Source organism: Corvus moneduloides, chromosome 6 (assembly GCF_009650955.1).
Source record: "Corvus moneduloides isolate bCorMon1 chromosome 6, bCorMon1.pri, whole genome shotgun sequence".
NCBI classification, from domain to species: domain Eukaryota; kingdom Metazoa; phylum Chordata; class Aves; order Passeriformes; family Corvidae; genus Corvus; species Corvus moneduloides.
In genome coordinates this window covers 20,473,142-20,494,532 of record NC_045481.1, presented here as the reverse complement: position 1 = coordinate 20,494,532, position 21,391 = coordinate 20,473,142, and the positions used below count along the sequence as shown (strand labels likewise).

The 21,391-nt window shown below is 41.7% G+C and overlaps 1 protein-coding gene across 3 annotated transcripts in view; it reads right to left on the bottom strand.

Annotated features, from left to right (window-relative positions):
* The window catches only part of STON2 (stonin 2), a 75,204-nt gene that overhangs the window by 34,576 nt on the left and 19,237 nt on the right, over nt 1–21,391 (bottom strand). For all 3 annotated transcript variants that reach the window (XM_032112257.1, XM_032112259.1, XM_032112260.1), the window contains one exon: nt 16,717–16,914. In XM_032112257.1, the coding sequence (XP_031968148.1) occupies nt 16,717–16,914 (198 nt within the window). The remainder of the gene's footprint in view (nt 1–16,716; nt 16,915–21,391) is intronic.

Genomic DNA, 21,391 nt, shown 5'->3' with positions numbered 1-21,391 from the left:
ACAAATAAGAGTATATATACATGCACACCCACACATATATAGAAATATAGATAATTATATGCATAGACAGAGAGAGCACCCTGGTTCACCTGCTGACCCTTGGGTTGGTCACCTGCTGCATTCTTCCACTGCCTTGTGACTTTCAGGCACAAAAGAGAGAAAGGCTTCAGCCAGTGCCTGAGGCAAGAAATCTGAAATCCTGGCCATAATGAGTGGAAATCCTACCACTTCTCCAGTGCAGTAACACTGAAGAGAACAGAGACCTAATCTGAAGAAGCAGCAAAACCAGTGCCAAAGTAAATGCATGATCCTCAGGATTTATGAGGGGGAAATACAGCTTAAAACTCTGGCCTTTCATTCTTCTGGAGCAAAGCAAACTCTGACATGCTCAAGGAGTTATGTATTTGTGAAACAGCTCCTAAGCCTTTAATAACTATTACAAAAAGCTGTCTCCTTTATTTGTATCATTTATAATAACTTTATCTTCAAGTGGAAGGTGATTTTTAATGAAAGGCTCGTGTATTCTGCCATGTTACACAAAAGTCACATCTACTGTAACTTACTCCTGGTTGAAAAAAGAGGTGCTAAACATCTGGACCACAGTGTTTCGAAGCTGAGAAAAGCCTCAGTCACCTTAATGACAGACATATTGCATAAGTCAGTTTCTTTACACCAATTTAGAGGAAATTTTGTCCAGTTACTTCTCCTATTAGATTGCCAGCATGGACAGTACAGAATGACTATGCTAACTGGGTCTAACCAGCTTTATCCTCATCTGCCACTCATTTCCATGGGATTGGAGTTACATGGTTAAAATCCCATTCTACTGAATCACTTGAGGAATGCTCTGAGTGACTTACCTCAGGACCAGTAGTTACAGCAAGGGACAGCATGACTCTACCTTGGCCAAAGGGATGAGTTCCAGAGCTACTAATTGTGTTAGGAACGTGAGAAGCCAAACAAAGGCTTTTCACATCTGAGGCATCACGGTTGATTTGTCCAGGTCATGGTCTGAATGGCTGATGGAGACAAATGAATTCTCCAGCCCAGCAACATGCAGTTTAATGAAGACTTGTTCAGTCAGCCTTATTGGCAAGGAATTTTGCAGTGTCTAAGGAGGAGGGGTTGTTATGCTTTCAATAGGACACAAAGGGTGCTAATTTCTAATCTCTGCTCCATTCTTTAAAATTCATAGCCAAATTATAAAGTATGAGAAGCTGAGGGGAAAAAAACCCATGCAGTTGATAAAGGCAGCCTTTGTATTCAAATTTCTGTGGGAGAAAACACAGAGTAGAAAATTATGTTAGAGGATCTTCACTGTTCCCACCATTTTACCTCATCACAGGAATTAAAAATTACTTTGTCCTTATAGTCCTGTCATTCATCACAGAAGACAGAGAGCACAAAACATGCCACAGCCATAGTTCATTGCCTTAGTGATTCTAGCAGTTATTTTTTAACAGCAGTTGTATTTTCACCATTTTTACCATTTGTTCACTGTTTTGTACAAGTGTTGACTTGAAAATTACTTTAAAGTAAACTGTACTGGCAGATGCAGCATACAACTTGGAGATCATTTCTGTATATTCACCATAGTGTTTTCCTCTTTCTAAACATCTCCCCTTTTGGTTGTACACAGTCAATGTGGAAACGGACTTTATTAAACACATTGCAAAGCCAGCTCCACTTATAATGAAAAAAATACAAAATATTGCATTTGCCAAACAGAACTGTGATATTTTGTGTTGAAGGCTTTTGAAACAAAAAACTAAAGGAATATATAGGGACTGTTAAGTTCTTAAACTTTTCAGGAAAGACAGTGAGGAATATTTACTTCCCGATGATTACTAAGCAAGTAGATTAAAAATGGCACAAGAACATATTTTACACTTTCATTTCAGGTAGGTGACAGGCTTGGTGTGACTCTAGCAAATTTGGCTGTATTATATGTCTTTCTAGACTATTGCATGGGACTCTAGGTGGTTATGATGTTAAGCATAGAGACCAGTTGCCTCCAAAACTTGTTTATCAACTTGAGTGGCATTTTCCCAATTTATGCTAATTTAAGTGAGGACTAGCATCATAATGTTGGAATATAGAAAATAAAGATTTTTTTTTTTTGAGGGGTGGAGGAATGATTTAATGAAGTTTGAAAAATGAAACTATCCACAACATTTTCATCCATAAAATAGAGTTTTAAAGATAATACACTTTTTTTTATGCAATGGTAGAAATCCAGGTATAAGAGTCAAACTCCTACCATACAAAATAGAAAATGTCTAGGGAAATATTGCAGCTTCAGATTCCTGTAAGGTGTAAAAAGTATCATCACTGATGAAATTTAAATGAGACTGCAGGGCACTCCAGAAGAGCATTAGCTACTGCTAGAATTGGTACGTGTTTTCTCAAAGATTACCATTACTTCATTACTTTGCAACAGTGCTACTTCAATTATCCAGTCAACAAAGAGAAATTTAAGTTCTGAAGTAGATTATGAAGAAATTCTTCTGCATGCAGAAGGGCCTTCTGCTAAGTAAAGGGGAATGACAGTCCCTTTACCCATTTTCCCTTCCCTGCCAGAAGGGAATGCAGGATGCAGCAGGTCACCCACTAGAAACAAGGTGATGCCACTGGCATCAAAGCTTTTAATAATTTATTTTAAATTGGAAAGAAATAGAAGTAGAGCAGCACCCATAAGAGAAAATATGGGCAGGAAGTGAGAAAATCTAAGGTGAAGGAAGGGAAAAGGGACCATGTGGGTTAAAGAGCATTTCTTAGCATACTGGCAGTTGGGAGGCTCAAGAGCCACCTTGAAACTTTCCTGTAAAGCAGGAGACAGGCTGGAGCATGGGGATTAAAGCTGTTGACTAAGAAATAATTCAAATGCAGAAAAAGTATAGGCTAGCCATCCATCCTTTTATTTTCTTCCCCCTTACTTCTTTCCTGGAGAAAGATACCGGGAGGCACATGAGCTGGGTTTCAGGTCTAGCAGGAGAAGCCTCCTGGGTCCTGCTCCCATGCTGTTCGATTTGAGAATGATCCAGGAATTAACAGGTTAACATCAAGTGCCTTTGCTCACTGAAGAGCGACTCTTTTCCCTGGCATCTGATGAGGGATGTGTTGATTTCTACTGACCTGCTTTTCTTTTTATCCAGCAGACAAGGAGCTACTGGCTCTGGCAAAACCCTTCTCCTTTCACACCTGTTTGCTCCATTAGTTCAGGTTTGGGTTGTTCAGACATGTGAGACAAACTAGTTTTATTCTGTGGATGCAGCTGGACTGTCAATCTCAGCAGAGCACAGCTCACCCTTTTTCCCCAGCAGTCCCCCAGCCTCTGCCAGACCTGTAGCAGCTTTGCAGAGGGACAGAGGACAGGGCTGAAGCCTCAGTCACCACTCTTTAACATCTGAGTCTCTAGGCAACTGAATCACCTGGTGAAAATAGATCACACTCAAAACACCTGCTCTGCATTTCCTTAACTCCCTTGCCCTCTCAATAGCCCCCCACTACCGAGAGCATCACTGTCATGGGAACCCTCATGTACATTGCCTCTGACTGCTCTGAGATGCCATCTGGTGTTGATGCCTTATCTGCTGGAGAACTGACCTCTCTTAGCTAAGCTGCCTTGACCTTTATGGGAGATCAGTTCATCTGATGCTGTCCATCTCTGGACACATACATGACTAATCAGGAAATCAACTGCTCTTTGAGGTGTTTTAACTGTGCTGTGACACATAGGCTGGTCCCTGCAAGCCCGGGACACAGAACAGCCAAAGGAACTGAAGCTGTCCTGTAATTTCAAACCAAGCAGAGATCAAAAGCATACCTGCAGAGTTTGATCACATTGTGGGGAAGCTCTCATAACACTTGTTATATCTCAAGAATTTGCAGTGGCATTGATTTTAGCAGAGATGTATGGTCTTAGCCGAGCCCTGAGTACATACCCACGTTGTTAATCTGTGTCACTGTGTCTTCACTGCCTTTGCAGCCATGCTAAATCAAGGAAAACTGCTCATGCATGATACAATCTGTATTTATCTTAAGGCCAGATTTACCCTGAAGGCCTGGGGCCATCAGCAAGGGCTGGTCTGTGTGCTCAACAATAAGTACACAGCTCTGCTAAAACCCCTTCAGCTAAGCATGTTTTCACAGACAGCCTTTAAAGCAGTGCAGTTTGGTGGCTTTACCAAGAAGAGTATAATCTACTCACTGAGACGAAGATGCAGAATGAAGACTGTGCAGTCCAATTACAGCATTTGCCAAAGAGACACACCAACACTCAAAGAAGGGGAACAATGCACATGCAACTGCATCAACAGAGAGAAATGCCTTTGTGTCTCTCCCTCCTTGGTGATGAAGAACTCAGAAGATTTGCAGGGAATCCTGCAGGTCTCCCAGGATACACCATAGTTCACACTAATAATGTGTTGCTGGAGGCAACCAAGCCTGAACAAGCAAATCAGTCCGGGGGAGGAGGGGTGGTGGTTCATGAAAGCAAAGCCTCCACGAAAGCCCCCCTTACTTCTTTTAAGTAAACTTTCCCACCCAGATCCTAGTTCTGGCTGGCTGGTGAAGGGCCTGCTGCAGACGAGATGCAGTGAAGTGCCCTGGGCCAACCTCGTGTCCCACTTGTGGAGCCGACTGCCTGTGCTGGAGGCAGTGTTGTGCAGCCCTGAGGCACAGGAAGCGATGAAGCTGGAGCTGTGGCTGGCGTGACAAATGCATTAACACCCTCCAGTTTTCTGCTCTGCCGGGTGCACCATGTGCCTCTTTGTACACTCTGTGCTGGCATGTGCTCCCTTTCCATCCCAGCCCCTCTTGAAGACTCATGCCTACCACAAAGCATACAAATGCATGTGTAGTGGAGGCAGGACATAGCAAGCACAAACACACAGAAATCCTTATGCTTTCTGCACCAGATGAACATTTCTGTTGGGCTCCTCAGGAAGAGGTCCAAATTTTGGTGAAGAGAATCAAGAACATTCTTGGTACTTATGCAAGAACATGAATTTATTTCGCTTCATTCAAAACTGACACTCTTCTTACCACATATTTCTTTGTAAGAACGTGCATATCTCACCACCACACTCACCATTATGCAACCAAAATTTTTTCAGAAAAAGAGGATTAATTTTTAATTCTAGATTTACCTTTCTGCATATGGAAATTGGCCTAAAGCTTGGCAGCTGCCTGAGCTAGGTACATATTCTTTCTGTACAGAGTTGCACAGATTATTTTAACTACTGTCAGATGGCTGCACTTAATGCCAGTATGGCATATACCCCAGCTTTTTAAAAGACTCACAGATCCACCAGATCAGTCTGAACACAGAGTCACAGCTACCCTGCTCCCTCTGACCATGTCAGTGTTGTTGTGAAGAGTCATTTATTCCCTTCACGTTGCCAAAACCCAGAGTTTTAAAGATGCCTGTTCTGAGTGCCAGTATGCATGTTTGTGTCTACATATATAAAGGCAGCTAAAAGCAAGATGAAAAAGGTACCCAGTGGTACTAGACTGCCAGCTGTGGCAGATTCCTGGTTGCCCTGTGCCAGGGATAGAGATTGGTTGCTCTGCCTCCAGCAACTGATTCTTACCTGCTGCAGCCCTCTGGTCCTCGGCCCTGTCCTGCCAAGGGTGCGTGAGGTTCTCCCGCAAACAGCAGTTCCCACACTCTAAACAGCACCAGGACCAGAGAGCCTCCGCCTCCTGCTCTTCTCCTTGACTTCATAGTCTTGCTTCTTCCCTGCAGCAGAAACAGACCTTGGTCCCAGCTCCTCTCCTGCTCCCACCCTCCGCTATGAGGAGCCAAGCATGGGAGGCTGTGGAGACAGGTCCTGTGTTCTCGGGCGTGGTGAAGCAAAAGGCAGTAAGAAAGGGAAGAGCAGTGGAGGAAGAGTGAAAAGGGACTACTGACCACACCCACAGCTCCCTGGCACATCACGCCCCTCATCCCCATGGAGCCCTGCTTCCCACCATTGGATGCCCCTGCCCAGCTCCTCACACACATTCCTCATGTGACCAGAGCATTCAGGTTGTGGAAATATGGTTGTGCCACTGCACTAATATAAGTGCTGAAGATTTATTTCTTCTCTTCACTGCCACAAATTAGTTATCATGCACGCACCTAATCAGAACATGAATTCAACAGAAAAGGACCTTGCCCTAATCTTTGATTTTTCAAAGCAGCTTTAGCTTCATCCCTGGTCCAACATTTAAGACACCAAAATGAGAAGTATTTTTGTTTGTTACAGATATTACTTATTTTACCAGTCTCACTGTTCTGCCCTACAACTAAAACTCTTATTTAAGATAAAAGGTAAATGAAGCCAACACAGGACCAGTTGACCTGGAAAGCTGTCTCAATGGGCCCTACCTTTCTCAGAAATAATCTTCAGTGGTAATGGTACATACTGGAGCAAAACCAAACCAATATATGCACGTATAAAGAACAAGGAAGTGGGGATATGGTGATAATTAAGCATTAATGCATGTAGACATTGTGCCAAAGCTAATGAATATTTTGTCCTGGCTCTTTAATAAGAATAGTGATGCAGAGCAAAGTGATAAGGTCCCAGGAGCCAGGCTAGATAACCAAAAGGAGGGAGTGGAAATGTAAATTACCATTAATGAGGTAAGTAAACATATTGGAGAGGTTACTGTGCTCAGATGAGGAGGGCTGATAAGGTCCCTCCCTAAACTCTGAAAGAACTGACATCTGTAGTTACTGGCATCCCAAGGATTTGAAAGGAATCAATTCAGATGGGAATGGCACTGTACAAATGGAGAAGAGCATATATAGTAACCATATCTTTAAGGGGTAAAAATTGTTCTGGAAAGTACAAGGCTGAAGTCTGACTGTAGTGGTATGCAAGATTTTGGAAGGAAAAATTGAAAAGCATCAGATAATACAGAGGATGAAATCTAACTTTAGAAGAGGTAGTTTGTTCCAGCCAAACCTATGAGGTTTAATCAACAACAAATTTTCTAGATAAAAAATGTATTAGAAAAACCATTTAATGTGGTGCCACCTGGGAAGGAGTTAAAATGGAGACTGATACCAATATTAAGATGGCACTAAAAACCAAGCTAAAAGGAAGACAGCCATTGAGTTTTAAGTGAAATATTAGGTTAGAGGAGCTACAAGTAAAATTTCTTGATTAAGTTTACATGATTAACACTATGTTTATCTATATTTTTAAATAATGATCATGGCACAGAAATGAACAGTCTAATGTTATTTGCTGAATACAGACAATTAGGAGGATCTGGGTATATAAAAGAAAATCTGAATGTCATACTGAAAGGAGGGATTCATCTTGAGTGCTGGAGTATCAGAAATAAGAAGAAATGTAGGAAGCAACATAAATTTCACAATCAGACATTTAAGGACAATACATTTGTTATAAGGAAGGAACTAATTAATTACATATGAGAGAAAGTGATCTAGGATATAACAATCGATTTGAATATAGTGCAAGGGTACTTGCCTGATGCACTGGCACAAAAGGAAGTAAGATCCTGGGATGTATCAAGGCAACAGTTCTTGAAGATGGGAAAACTAGTATCTTGGTATCAGGCTGTGGTGAGACCTCAGTCTTGCACAGTTTTGATCACCACATACCCAAAATATTTATTCAAACAGCAATGTGAGCTGAGAAAAGCTTTCTAGGATGAGGAGGAGAATGGAGAACCAGAATACTAAAGAGCTTGTCTCATTCAGTTTAGCAAATGAACACAGAGAGAGAGATAATTACCCTGTATAAATATATTAAAGTGCTTACACTGGAGAGGGCAAAAAGCTATTTGAAAGACAATACTGGCACAGGAACACACGGGTAGGAAATGGTCATGAATACATTTACATCAGGGTCCTGGGAAATAGATTCCATTCCTATGATCTTAAGTGAATCATGTTTAAAGCTCTCTGAAATGTCTACATGTGAAAATACAGCAGCTTCAATAAACTGTTGAAAGCCTGTAATGGGCTTGAGAACACGGAGCTACAGGACATATGCTGGCAGGATCTCTAATCTCCTTTTAGACACTAAATTAAATGGCTAGATTTGGAGAGGAGCACACTGAGCTGAAGCTGTTTGGAAATTTTGTTCAGCTGTAAAAGGAATAGCTGGGACATGAGAATCTTGAAAACAGTTTTAGGTGCAAAACCCAGATCTGGACTTCTTCACAAAAAGTACTGAGCACTCTTAATAGTTTTAAAAAATTGAGTCCTAAGTGATAAATTCAAATTAGTCTCCATGAAATATACTGCAGTACCACAAGGGTACTGACAAGTCAATTGGACTGGCATCCATGTGACAAAACCCAGAACTGCAATTCTCATTCTTGCTAACCAAGATCAGAATGAAGAAATAGCATGAAGCCTCCTCTTCCTCTCATGCAATATGCACAGTCATAATGCAAATACCAGTTTATATAGGCAGAGGATTTTGGTCTCATCTCTCAAACATAAGGACACTTAAGACCAAATTGCTTCTAATAACAGATGAACATGGTTATTAAGTAAGATTCATGTCATAATCTGTGCTCCAGTATTGTATGGTTTGATCAAGGCTAGATGAGGTAAAAACCAGAGATATTGAAGTAAAGACATAAATCAGCAATCTCCCTAGAGTACTGGCATCCAGCTTTGCTCATTTCTGCCTTGAATGGACAGAAAGTGTTACATTTTTTCCCTAACACTGGGGCTGAATAAAAGAAAAAAGGCATCAGTCCTGATAAAAATGGACATTTATCACACGTTTCTAAGTGAGCACAAGAAAATAAGTTGTCAGCATAGAAGCTGAAGGTTTTGGTTAAATGATTCTATCCACTATTCATGTTTTTGACAAATCTGCTTCCCATTTTATCCCACACTGTTCTTTGAGGAGATTACTCTATAACTGATCCCCTACAGGCATTCATCATCACTTTTCCAATTCCTGTGCTGCGTAGTCCAGTGATCCCCTGAGCCTTTCTTATGGTTCAGATGATATCACAGCAAGAGAGAAACAAGCAAATCCATGCATTTGGGTATTGCAAAATTTCTCATTCTTACTTGCTCTCTGCTGCTGCCAGCTTTTTCACTGGCTGTTTCACTCTGCCAGTTCCATTCAGCCCCTTCATAATCAGACAGGAAATTCCACACAGAACTGGGATCTCTAATCAAGAGCACATGCAATGATTTACAGCTCATGTTAATTGGTACTAGTGCTGAAGCCTTGCTTGCTTCTCTGCCATGTAGAATCGAGGGTGGGAAATGCCAGTTCTCAGGTGGGTGACTCCTCCCTGCGGTGAATCCCGCTGTGGTTTGGGAGCTGTGGAATTGTGTTCCTTGGGGTGCAGCCAGTGCTGTGGGGCACTGGTTGTGCTGCTGAGCAGCACGGAGCTGGGACAGTGCTTCTCCAGAGCTACTCTATGGCTACAGTGCCATTCCTGCCTCCTGTCAGCAGTACAGCAGCATGCTGCCAGGAACCGAATGCAACAGGCAAGGGAGGGAATGTCGCTGAAGACTGACACTGATGTTTTCCACTTTGAAAGAGCTGGATGTGGGGAGATATCTTGGTGTTCTTCTCTCCCAGCAGCTTTAAGCTTGGAAGCCACTTAGCATCCTGCAGAATTGCTCCAAACAAACCAAGCTGTTCCTCTGTCGACACAGCCATCACAGATAGCTGTTGCACTTAAGCATTCCATCTCCAATTAAGCATTCCATCTCCAATTAAGCTTTACACTGAAATGTCCTGTCCAGCTGCAAAATCTCCTACTGAACTCCTCGGGCTTATCACATCAGCATGTGGGTTTCTGCATTAGAGAGCAACTGGGGCCAACATAAACACTCTGGCTGAGGAATCACAGCCTTACAAACAGAAATAAAGGGCTTTGTACCACCTAGTCTGCCTCATGGGCCTAAGACAAACTACAAAGCATCTCCTCACATCTATTTTCTCAGGATATTGCCTATATAAAGGGAGATCAGAAGGTCAGTCCTGTGACTGGCCCTGGACTTCTCCCTGCTTTCTTTTTAGCTGATCTGACTACATAAAAACATTAGTGAATAGGTGTGAAAAGAGTGGAATCCATCAAGATTACCATGTAGGCTCAGCACTTAGCTCTTCAATAATAAAGATAACCCTGCTACAAGTCCACAGTTACTGTACCGTGCACTTCCGAATAGCCATGAGAACAAAACTCAGCACCTGAACTAGGAGATGCTCCTTTAGCTGTTTGCAGCACAGGGCCAATGACATACACAAGATCAGAACTGATTCTATGCTAGCATGCAGACAAGAAAACACTCAATTAAACAGCAAATTTATTACATTTTTTAGTATATATCTATTTAGATAAAAACTTTTTAATTAAAACATTTCCAAGCAATAATGAAAATGAGGCTCAGTTCTTTCATGCTGTCACCTTCTCCTCTCATACTCTGCCTCCTCCTTGTCTTAGACTTGGTTTTCTTAGAATGTGGAGGAGCAATGAAGGACTAATTAATTCACAGGGGTAAGCAGCATAAGACTCAGCCTAGCAGGCATTAGTAGGAGCAGACACTTCTGAGCTTTCTTCTAACTCCTTTTTTACTCTAAGAGCAATGTTAAATCCTGTCCTCCTACACCCTGATATTTCGCATTGTTCCTGAAGAAAAAGCAAGAATCTGATAGTCCTACAGCAGCATCAACCACTCCTTTGGGAGGCAAGGTAACAGAGCAGATAAGTAATCATTGTTATTTTCTGGGGCATAGTTGAGGCAGATATTGAACCTTTTGAAGTTAGCAGACTACATTTAGCCCCACAAGAGCTGGCAGAGCTGAGCTCAGTGACATCTCAAATTTGCTTTAAGTGTTATCACTAGGAGAATCCTTTCTAAAAATGAAGTTTTAAAGGGATGGAAATGGCTGAACAGGGGCTAACTTTGCTGCAGTTGATGTTAATCAGGACGATATTATGCAAGTATTTTCTCAGGATATGGTAGTATTATAGAATGGCTTGGGTTGGAAACGACCTTAAAAATCATCTTGTTTCAACCCCCCTGCCATGAGCAGGGACACCTTCCACTAGACCAGGTTGCTCCAAGCCCCACCCAGCCTGGCCCTGAACAGTTCCAGGGATGGGGCATCCACAGCTTCTCTGGGCAATCTCTTCCAGTGCCTCACCACTCCCACAGTAAAGTTTCTTCCATATTGCCAGTTCATGTTGAGCTTCTCATCCACCAACACCCCCACATCCTTTTCCTCAGGGCCGCTCTCAATGCATTCTCTGCACAGCCTGCATTGTGCTGTATATTTCAAACTGAATTTAGGGGTTTGGTGCAGAAATGACTGGGTGAGGTTCTTTGGCCTGAGACATGAAGGAGGCCCGACTGGACAATAATAATGACAGCACAGTCTTCCTTTCTGACCTTAAAGTCTATGACTCAGATGACTGCACACCAAGATTATTTTGTAATTCTCTCTACTGAATTGATAGAAAGAAACCTTTGTTTATTGTTGTACCTGTTCTTTCCCCATTCTAACACTTCCCTCTTTCTCCTGGCAGATTTTCTGTGCCTTCCTTCCTGCCAAAAGGAGGGACTGAGACAGTAACTCTGGTCCACCGCTTTTAACTGCAGTCTTCATCAGAGCATGACTGTCAGTCTATATGGCAAAAGCCATTTCTATTTCACCTAGGTCCAGCTTGCACAACCAAGCTGCAGGCTTCCCCACTGAAGAACAGGGATGAGGACTGAACACTACTGCAGAGGTCATTGGGATACTGTGGCCAGGAAGCTTTGAAGAGTAGCTAATTCCCAGTACACAGGTCTACTTTGGGATCACAGCACTTCTACTGCTATGAATTATCTAGACCTAGCTTCCCAGATCTGCCCTGTATTAATCTTAAAGAAGCTAAAAATGCTTCAGAAAAATATGGGATGACAACTACGATATGAAACTCCTGAATTGCTAGTTGGTATTGGACATGAAGAATAAAAAAACCCCTGCCTCTGGTGCTGAATTTAGCTCTTACAGGTTGGAGTTGTTTAAGAGTATATTTTAGGTGCTATTTGTTCATGGTACTCTGGAGTCCCCTCCTCCTTGAAGCAAGGGTTGGATGTTCCTCTCTGCAGCCTCTCCAGCTGGCTTTGGCAGGCTCTCATGTGCAAGTTTTTCATGAGTCTGGAACTGGGACACCAACACAAGCTGGTTAGTAGTTACACAGCATAACTGAAGTGCAGTTCTGGATGCAAGGTGGTAATCATCAGCATATATAATTTTCCCCCTTTCCCTGGTAATTAACATGGAATAACTTCAGAGCTTGTAGCCTGTTTCTGACATTCAGTGCAACCACATTGCATGGCTATATAATCTGTTCAACGCTGCTTGTTTGAAACTCACAGAACACCATTCTTGCCATCATCATATCAGGATTCAGTATCTAGCTGGCTGCAGTTACAGAAGAAATGCATGCAAGAAAACTACTGCAGAAAAGCATTAGGAAAAGGTTTGAAAAGTTACTACTTGCCCTCTATTACCTTCAAGAGATAGCTGGAGCTGAGCTTGTCAGAATTGCCATTTCCAGGTTTTGAAACAGAAGCACCAGAACCCCCTTAAACCATGTGTTTTACTTTGAAAATAACAACATTCTCAGAATTAATTTCTTGTGCTATTTATTAACTGTCTGGATTTTGAGAAGTTAGGGGTCACATACACAACCTTCTATCTCCAAACATGCAGATGTTCTCAGAAAATAATAACATAGCAATTTCCTCAGTATCCCAGTAGTCCCAGAGATTCAGGAGAGTGCCAAAGAGAACAACTGGTCAGCAAATTGAACTGTTAACATCAAATGTGGCTTAGCTGCAGCTTTGCTAAGATACGAACCACAACAGAAACAACACAACTAGCAATGATGCACCTAAAACTGCTATGAGGAAACTTATGCCTACACACAGACGTACACATACTTTATTATATAACTTTATTATATAATACAGATAGATTCTATTATATATTCTATTAAATTTGTAATAGAATATAGTTTATAAGCGATGTAAATATAGATATTATCTTCTTTATTATATACATACTGACCATATATAAGTATTTATATTTTGTATACAATTTAATTTCAATTTATATTAATAAAATTATTTTAAAGAAGAATGGTGAAATGCAGAAATATAAATCAAGTTGTTAGGGTATTTGGGCACAACCTCAGAACAGATCTCGGTGCTTCCAGATCTATAACCACAGTTACAAGAAGGCCTCTCCCTTGCTCCTCTGACTCGCAGATATTTGGCCTTTTTTGAAAGCTGAGACAGGCATCTGCTACAGAAGGAACAAATACTTGTATTGTATCAGTAACAGAGATGTCCTGTGTTACTTATCTTGCAGAGCACAGCACAAAGGCCAAAAGTTCCCACTTCTTTTCATGCTCATTGATCCAAGCTGAGCAACACGGCGAGGCATGGTAAGAACTCTGAGGCAAGGGGCCACTTCACCAGCACCAAGCACAGCTTCACACACACTGAAACCCCGGCTGTTGCAAAGTGCTTGCTGTTGCAACCATGTAAACATGCCCACGTTAAATGGACAGTCTGCTATCACCTGACCCACATTTATTGGCTAGCTGCTGCAGGCTAAAGAGCCCCTCATGCTGACAAAGATGAGGGCAATATAAAAGGCTTCTTGGTGCCAGAGTTCAAACAAGCATAGGCAATGAAGTGCAGCATCTCTCAGCTGCACTTTGATAGAAAAGCAAATCTTTTTCAGTTCTGCTCATGCAACATTTACCTTCACCACTGTGAACATTGCTGCCTTTACATGATATCACTCTGCTTATCCCAACTCCATCAGTCGGGAGGTTTTCTGCAGTCCCCTGTAGCAAGGGTAGACTTTCAGGTTGGGATCATTCAAGTCTCTCTCATCTTTTTCAGATATTCTCAGATATCTTCCTAAGCCATATCGTGCATAAACACATGCATTACATAAAGCTCAAGCCCATAAGTTTTACACTCAAATCTTGTGTCAGTTGTGAGAAAGTTAATTCCCAAACAATTTTACCTGCTTAGACACCAAGATGCACATTCTTATGGCTGGGACTTGTCTCTGTGTAGGCCTGCAGTCAGACCTACCTCAGGCTTTCATCTGCTCCCACACAAAACCCTGTGCCCTGAACTATCACAGGCAGTTGGTGTTTAAGCATTTTGCATGCAGGATAAATTCAAGACAAATGGTGAAATTATGGAACAGAGTATCCTTTCATCCTGTTCAGACAATAAAAATTCACCATGGCTAAAACAGTTATTTTACTTAGCATCTGACCACAGAGTGGAATTTTTCATGCTTTTCTCAACACTAAGTTTTTCCCACTTGAAACAGTATTAAACCCAGACTATTTTATAGACCTGATTCTTCACCATCACGAAGTAGATCAAACATTGATTACTTATTTTCATAGGGTTTTTCAGCAATGAAATTAGTCTGATATTTTTTTCCCTTCAGCAAGCTTGACCTTGGAATCAACATCCTGGCTAACAGTTAAGGTGACTTCATCATCATACAGAGCACGAGGATTCCTCTCTTTGCCTTCATGGCAAAAATACATGCCATTTCATTGCCTTGATGGAGCCTTCAAACTTCACTAGAGACTGAGGCAGCCAGTCTTCTGAGGGGAGAAATGCAAATCAAATGCTTGAATCAAGTCAGGTTTAAAGAACTGAATTTCTGGAGAGGGGCAGAGAGGAACGAGAGAAGAAATTGATCACACATTTTTTGTCCACTGTGATGGTGGGATGATGGTGGACTGAACAGAAAAGCAGCAAGAACTGTACAACAATTCCATGGCCACTGGGTCCTCAACTTCCCCACTTCCACAAACCTTCCTCATGCCAGCAGCCAGCTCAGCGAGTGGGCTGTGAGGCATGCCAGGAACAGGACAAACATGCACTTTGTTCATGCTGCCCTTTTGCAAACTCCACACCTGGTGATAGGAAGACTCAATGTACTATTTCATACTTCAAGTACCAGTACCTCTAAGGTACTGGAAGTGTATCTTATGTTTTAGGTATCTTATGTTTTAACTAATAGCACAGCCTTGCTTTATCTTACCTACTTTTTTACTTCAAAAATTTTTAAGGTGACTGGAATGTGTTTTTGTACTCATCTTGCTAATAAATATGTCAGTTTGTGACTGACTGAGAAAGAACTAGTAAGAAGGTTGCACACAAAGCTTTTACTGAAGTATCAACTTCACTTTGGGCCATATATAGGACATAAAGTCCCATATGTGTGCCAGGCATATACAGCAGCCCTTTTGTCTTTGACTTTCCTATATGATGCAAAGTTACATATGGACTGGGCATCCCTCATTTCCTTCGCTCAGATGGAGACAGCCCCAGTGACAGCAGCCTACAACAAATCAACAAAACAGAAATATCCAGCACATACTATGTCTTGCCTATTCTACCTTTCTACCAAAAAGTGGTTTCCAAACGCAGAGGTACAGAGAAGCAGAGTGTTCTAAAATAAAAATGGTCACACAGATTTGTGGTAACTTCATTGTTTGAAAAAAAGAAATAGCGCTACTTATCCAAAGTAACTACTACTTCTCCACAAATCCTTTGTCTAAAGTACTGAGCCAGCACCTACCATGTTGCTGTTTATAAACTTGCCCAGAAGTCTAACCCAGCTTCACTGAACCACCAAATAATACTCTTTGCAGGTGTTACATGTATATATTTCTTATGGAAGGGACATATGACTTCAGCAAGGCTTAGGAAGCCCATTCTCACAAAACAGATCTTATTTCCAACATATTTTTACATTCACCACCTGAGAGAAAACACATTAAATATCTCCCAGGTCTGAGCTATCAAGACACTAGGGAATCAATTTTCATCACCAAACTGGCTAGCTACTGACCTTCCTCAGCTTGGGTTGAACAGCTTCCAACATACTGCAGGTGCTTCCTCCTGGAGCTGTGTATTGACTTTTTGTGTCCTGACATGTCAGCTTTTTTTATGCACTGTGAAAGTCAGCTTTGTCATTCAGGAGTTTCCATTCTCCATGGCATGACTGGCACCACTCTGCTTTATTTCTCCTGCTTCAGAGATTACCCAGAGTACAACTGAGGGGCAAAGAGCTACAATGCCATGTAGCATACCTTTCCACAATCAGGATTGTATCTGAATAGAGCCCTACAAGGTCAGATATAAGATCCTTAAATGGTTAAACTCTGCTAGTGAACCATCCTATGTCATGTCTTACACTCTCTCTGCATTACTGTTCAGTAACAGCGCAAAGCACAATGCAAAGAACGCATCCAGCAAACTGGATCTGTGTCTTGGCACTCACTGAAACAGAGAGGGCCATGCAAAGCTGGGCCTGCCTCAGCTCAATACAATGTTAAGAAAATTTCTGCATGGAAATTCAGGAAAGGCATCCAGCTTCTCCCACAACATACTAGTTCCCAGATCAGCTTAAGCTGATGTGGCACGTGAAAACCAAGTCTATCAACAGGTACATAGTCGCATTTGGCTCTAACTTCAGGAGCCTGCACATGTCAGGCATGTGTAAAATCCAAGTGTGATTTTTCTGGAATTGGAGTAGAACAAAATGTTAGTCTGCCTAATCCTTGAGTTTGTTCTGCTTTGGATCCATTCCCTGAATGGCTCAGTTCTGAACAGTGAGTTTGAGTAGCATCAAAAGGATCGAGATGGAAGCTTGAAGGCTTCCCTCTTACCAGCTGAATCTGCTGCAGATGTTCTACCACTGGTCAAGTCCTCGGTATTAAGTGACTGCAGGTCTGTGTAGGAGGGGGCAATGCTTGGGCTGCTGGTGTCCTCTGAGTTGGTTGTCCAGCTGCTCTCTGAGGCACGGGCTTGCCTCTCAGAAGAGTTGGAAGAAGGGGAAGTCCAGCTGGGTGCTTTTGATGCAGACACTGATTGCAGAAAACAGGTATTGGTTAGAGACATATAGGGCAATCTACCCAAAGATCACAACTATTCCAAAGACATGCTAGATCAGTGTACTGAGGCTCTGTAAATATAAATTCCAACATCCACAGCAACACAATTATTTCATAACAAACACAGAGCAACTTAACCAGTGCCAGGCACTGTTAACCTCCAGCAGTACTCAGCTATCTTGCCTTAGATCCCATACTGCTGGTAGCCATATGCTTTCCTGTTGCTCAAGTATTGGAGAAGCTGTGACTTTTCAGAACAAAATTTCATGTTTCTGACACTGCTGACAAGACCTGAATATGTCTGTTGAGAAACACAGAGGAGTTTTTACAGTACCACAGATTTTTTTAAAGTGGTTTTATTATACTTAATTAAGCATTCCCTATTTGTGACACCCACTCAAATGCAGTCATCAACTCAGGAACGCTCCACATGTAGGGGTAGCATAAAAACAACCAGAAATTGACCTATTGATGTGCACTACGAACAGCTTTTGTTTTTGAACATGCGGAATGGAGAGTCCCAATCTGAATACACTACATAACATTTCTGCTCAGTGTAGACCAAAAATCCTGTTCTACTCATTTGCCAGACTTGCATGTCAAACAGTTAAGTCCTGCCTAACCACCCCCTCAAGTTCAGAACACAGTCATACACATCCACTGCTGTGAGTCTGTATTGTGTACTCTTTCTATTGCATACTCTTTGCCCACAACATCACTTGAATGGTAGGAACAATGGATGACTCTAGTGAGGAAATAATACTAATAAAAAGAAAGTTATGGTTAAAGAGTCTTCCTGAACTATGGAAAACTGTACAGGTAGAGACTAGTTCTAATTTAATATCAGCATAATAGCTATTTTCTAAGTTAGTACCTCTATATTTAGCTGTTACACCAACAGAGATCCTCATGCACCCCAAATCTTGCAGTTACTGAACAACTGCTGACACAGAGATTCTCTTCTCAGCGTGTAATAAATAAACAACCCTTACTAGGTTGACAGAATTTTGGAAAAAAAAGAAAAATTAACGTTAAAGAAGATTTATCTCTCTCCATCCAAGTGATGTGATGGGGCACTGCCTCATTATGGAAACCTTGTTGTGCGCGCAGACGGAATATCCTAACAGTGCTCTCTGCCTTGCCTCTTGAGAAGTGTGAATTTATTTTGTATCTCTGCACTGACGGCTTCAGGTAAGCAGGCACCGGTATTTTTATATGTGTACAGCTGTGAGCCTACATACTGAGAGGCTTGAGTAGAGTCATCCCTAAGGATGAGGAGATGAAAGTCAGATCTGTCTCCTTATTGCACAGGTTGACAGCTGTTGTGTTAGACACACAACCAAAGCCCACCCCTCCTCCCTCCAGGAGCTGTGCTCGATGCCTGTAGAGAAAGGATGATGAATGTGTGATTATAATGTCAGTCCTGCTCTCAGTCCTTTTGTTAAACATGGCATGAGGCACCTGAAAAGCCATCCTTAAAATTTCACCTGAAATTGCTTTGACACACAGCACCTTATTTGGATGTAGAGGACAAGCTGAAAAACTGAGCTCTGTATGTGGATCACTAACAAGAGCCAAGTTTATTTTAAAGTGTGCTTTATATCCTAGAAACTGTGGAATTATTCTATTAAAAAAAGATCTTAGATTTGTAGTATTTTTTTGTTTTAAGTCAGTCACAGCAATATGAAAAACAGGCTAATTTAGAACCATGTAAGATATAACAACTTATATACTGCCAACTAGTTTTGTGCTTTCCAAAACCAATTTTTATCTAATATGGTGACTGACTGGACTAGTGTTGCCAAATACTTCTATTTAAGGGCAAATTAATTTTATTCCAGGTAAATTGGGCCATCTTGAACAAATAGAATAGTTTGGTTTTTTTCTAAAAAGAGTCTTGTACTTTGGGAAATCAAAACCACCGACAGCTTTTTCTGCAACAGGTGTTCTTTAAATTCTTACTACAGTCAACTTCTACCTGTGACTGTTCTAGGTTCCCCAAAACTAACCCTTGAAACTAGCAAAAGTGTATTTTCCCCTATGCTGAGCCAAAAGGCTATTTAGCAATCTCAAAAAGCAAGACAAGCAAAAGTAAACATCTACACGTTTAAGATCTCTCTTCAGATGCTTCTGCTGCTGCTTTTCAGATTCCTGGAAGTACTGCGGCCAAATTCCTACATGAGGCAGGGCTTTTTTGTAAAAATTTTGAATTCAGTCTCTAATGCCAATAGTTGGAGAGTCAGAGCCTTTCTGTTGCAGGAATTTCTCAGAAGTCTGTTTGTGTTGAAAGACCAGTGCCAGAACTATCCCTAAAATGCAAATTCTGTAGCATGTGTTGGATACTGAAAATCAACTCATTGTTTCCCAGACCAAAAAATGTTTCCTTCAACATGCATTTTACTTTTCTTGACATCTTTGTTCTTAAAACAATGGATTGGTTTTTAATATGCAGATTTACCTTGAAGCATTAATTCCTCTTTAGTGTTTTGAGGACCTGTTCCTTGATCCCTACACTGTATTACAATAAACCATGTTGGTGTAATTTCCTTTCTTATTACATAGGACTTCAAATTTTTCTGATTTTAGGATAGCATCACAGTTTCTAGTGACAGGTGTAGTTTCTGGCTGCGGATCTTGTGTCGCAAATATTGCCCACTTTCAGAGAGAACAGCACAAAGTAGTTAAGCTCAGATATGCTGTTGGATAGGCTCTCAAGAGGCATGGTAGGAGTCCAAGTTATTTCAGCCATTTAAAACCAGACAAAGCTCTTGGGAAGAAGTGAGACTGGCTGTGTGTGTAGGATGGATGATGTAACAGATCTTGCCTTAGTCTAATTTTGGTGCTCTGCTGAATACCTCATTGAATTGAAGAGTGCAGCTAACACTGACAGAATATGAGACTGTGAGCCAGAGGCCCATTGTGTAACAAATGCAAATGTTTTGTCACCCGCTGGCTGTGATCATTTACAGATTGTGTAGTGTTCATGATAGGAGCATTTCGGTCAGCCTAAAAATCTCATTTTTCACTTTGGGAGCAACAGTTTGACTAGGCTGATAATAACCATAACAAAAATCAAATTTCTTCTTTTCACAGCAAAAGGAAAACAGAGAAGAGGTCACCACAATACATCATTTCTGTGACTAAATATTTCTGTAGCCTCACCCAAGAATTTTTGCTGCTCAAGGAGAAATCCACATGATTTGGCAGCTGTCAGTTAACTATACATAAAGCCCAAATGCAGAAATATTTTGAAACAAACATTTTGCTTAGCATTTACTCTGCCTGAACCTGGTAGAAGGAAGGGTTTACAAGAACATCCTAAATAAAGATAGTTCTCACTGTGAGGCTTACTATGGGCGCTTTTCATTTCTGTACCTCAGATTTTGACCTTTCTTCTCATCTTCCATATTCTTTGCCTGTTTGTTCAGCCCTGTTTCTTGCCATCAATCCCCCTGATCTCTGCTCCCCCAGTAATGTCTTCACTTTTCCCAAAACAACAAGGGTTCAGCATTAGCCTTGGTTTTCTTTCAAATTTATTTCCTATAGGACAACCACTACATTCTAGCTGTCTTTATTGTCTTGCTATTTTTTTAGACTCTGAGCAGTTTGGGACAAATATTTGGTTTTGGGGAAACCTGCACCAAAATACTGTAGCCCTAATGTCAGAGTAAGACAGCATCTCTCTCTCCTAGGACCCATCCTCTTTGCTCTCACGGCACTCTGGAAATCCCACTTTCCAAGCCCTTTTCAAAATGTGTTTCCAGGCAGCCTGGCCATCAGCCTGGGTAATTATCTAGTCAGCTGAGCAGCTGCTCAAGCAGGGACAGACAGACAGACGATTTCCCAACAGCGCTGGAGCCCTGACAGGAACGCGACCGGAGGTGCTGAGCCTCCAGGACGTTGCTCTTCACAGCTGCCTGCACAGGAAGCAGATTTCAAATGTGTCCATCCTTCTCACACCAATCCTTCTGTTTGTACTCGGCCTTTATACTCTTCCCCCCCTGCCACCGCCCCAGTCTGGGTATTGGCTATTGTTCTTATGCAGAACGTTTGCTACTGGAAATGAATAATTGCTGTCACCATGGGCTTTCCACGGAGTGTGTCAGCGTACACAACGTCTCCAGCTTTGCTGCCGCCCACAGAAACAATCGTGATCTGCACAATAATGGAGAATAACTAGGCTGAAGTTTACCCTACCTCTTGTTGTCAAATGTCCCTCAAAGCAAAGGGCCAGAAACAAAAAGCTGTCATTTCTTATTCCCTTTAGAGGCTGTCAGCTGCACTGGTCTGGCCATTTATCATACGCGGTCCAGAATAAGAGTGGGACCAGCTCATAAGCAAGCATTTTAAAATATCCTTAGGAAACACCTCCTTAGGATTCCTATATAGTTCATAGAATAAAAGCTTCCCATGCAAGAATTACATGGAGTACATCCTGGTCTGACTGCTA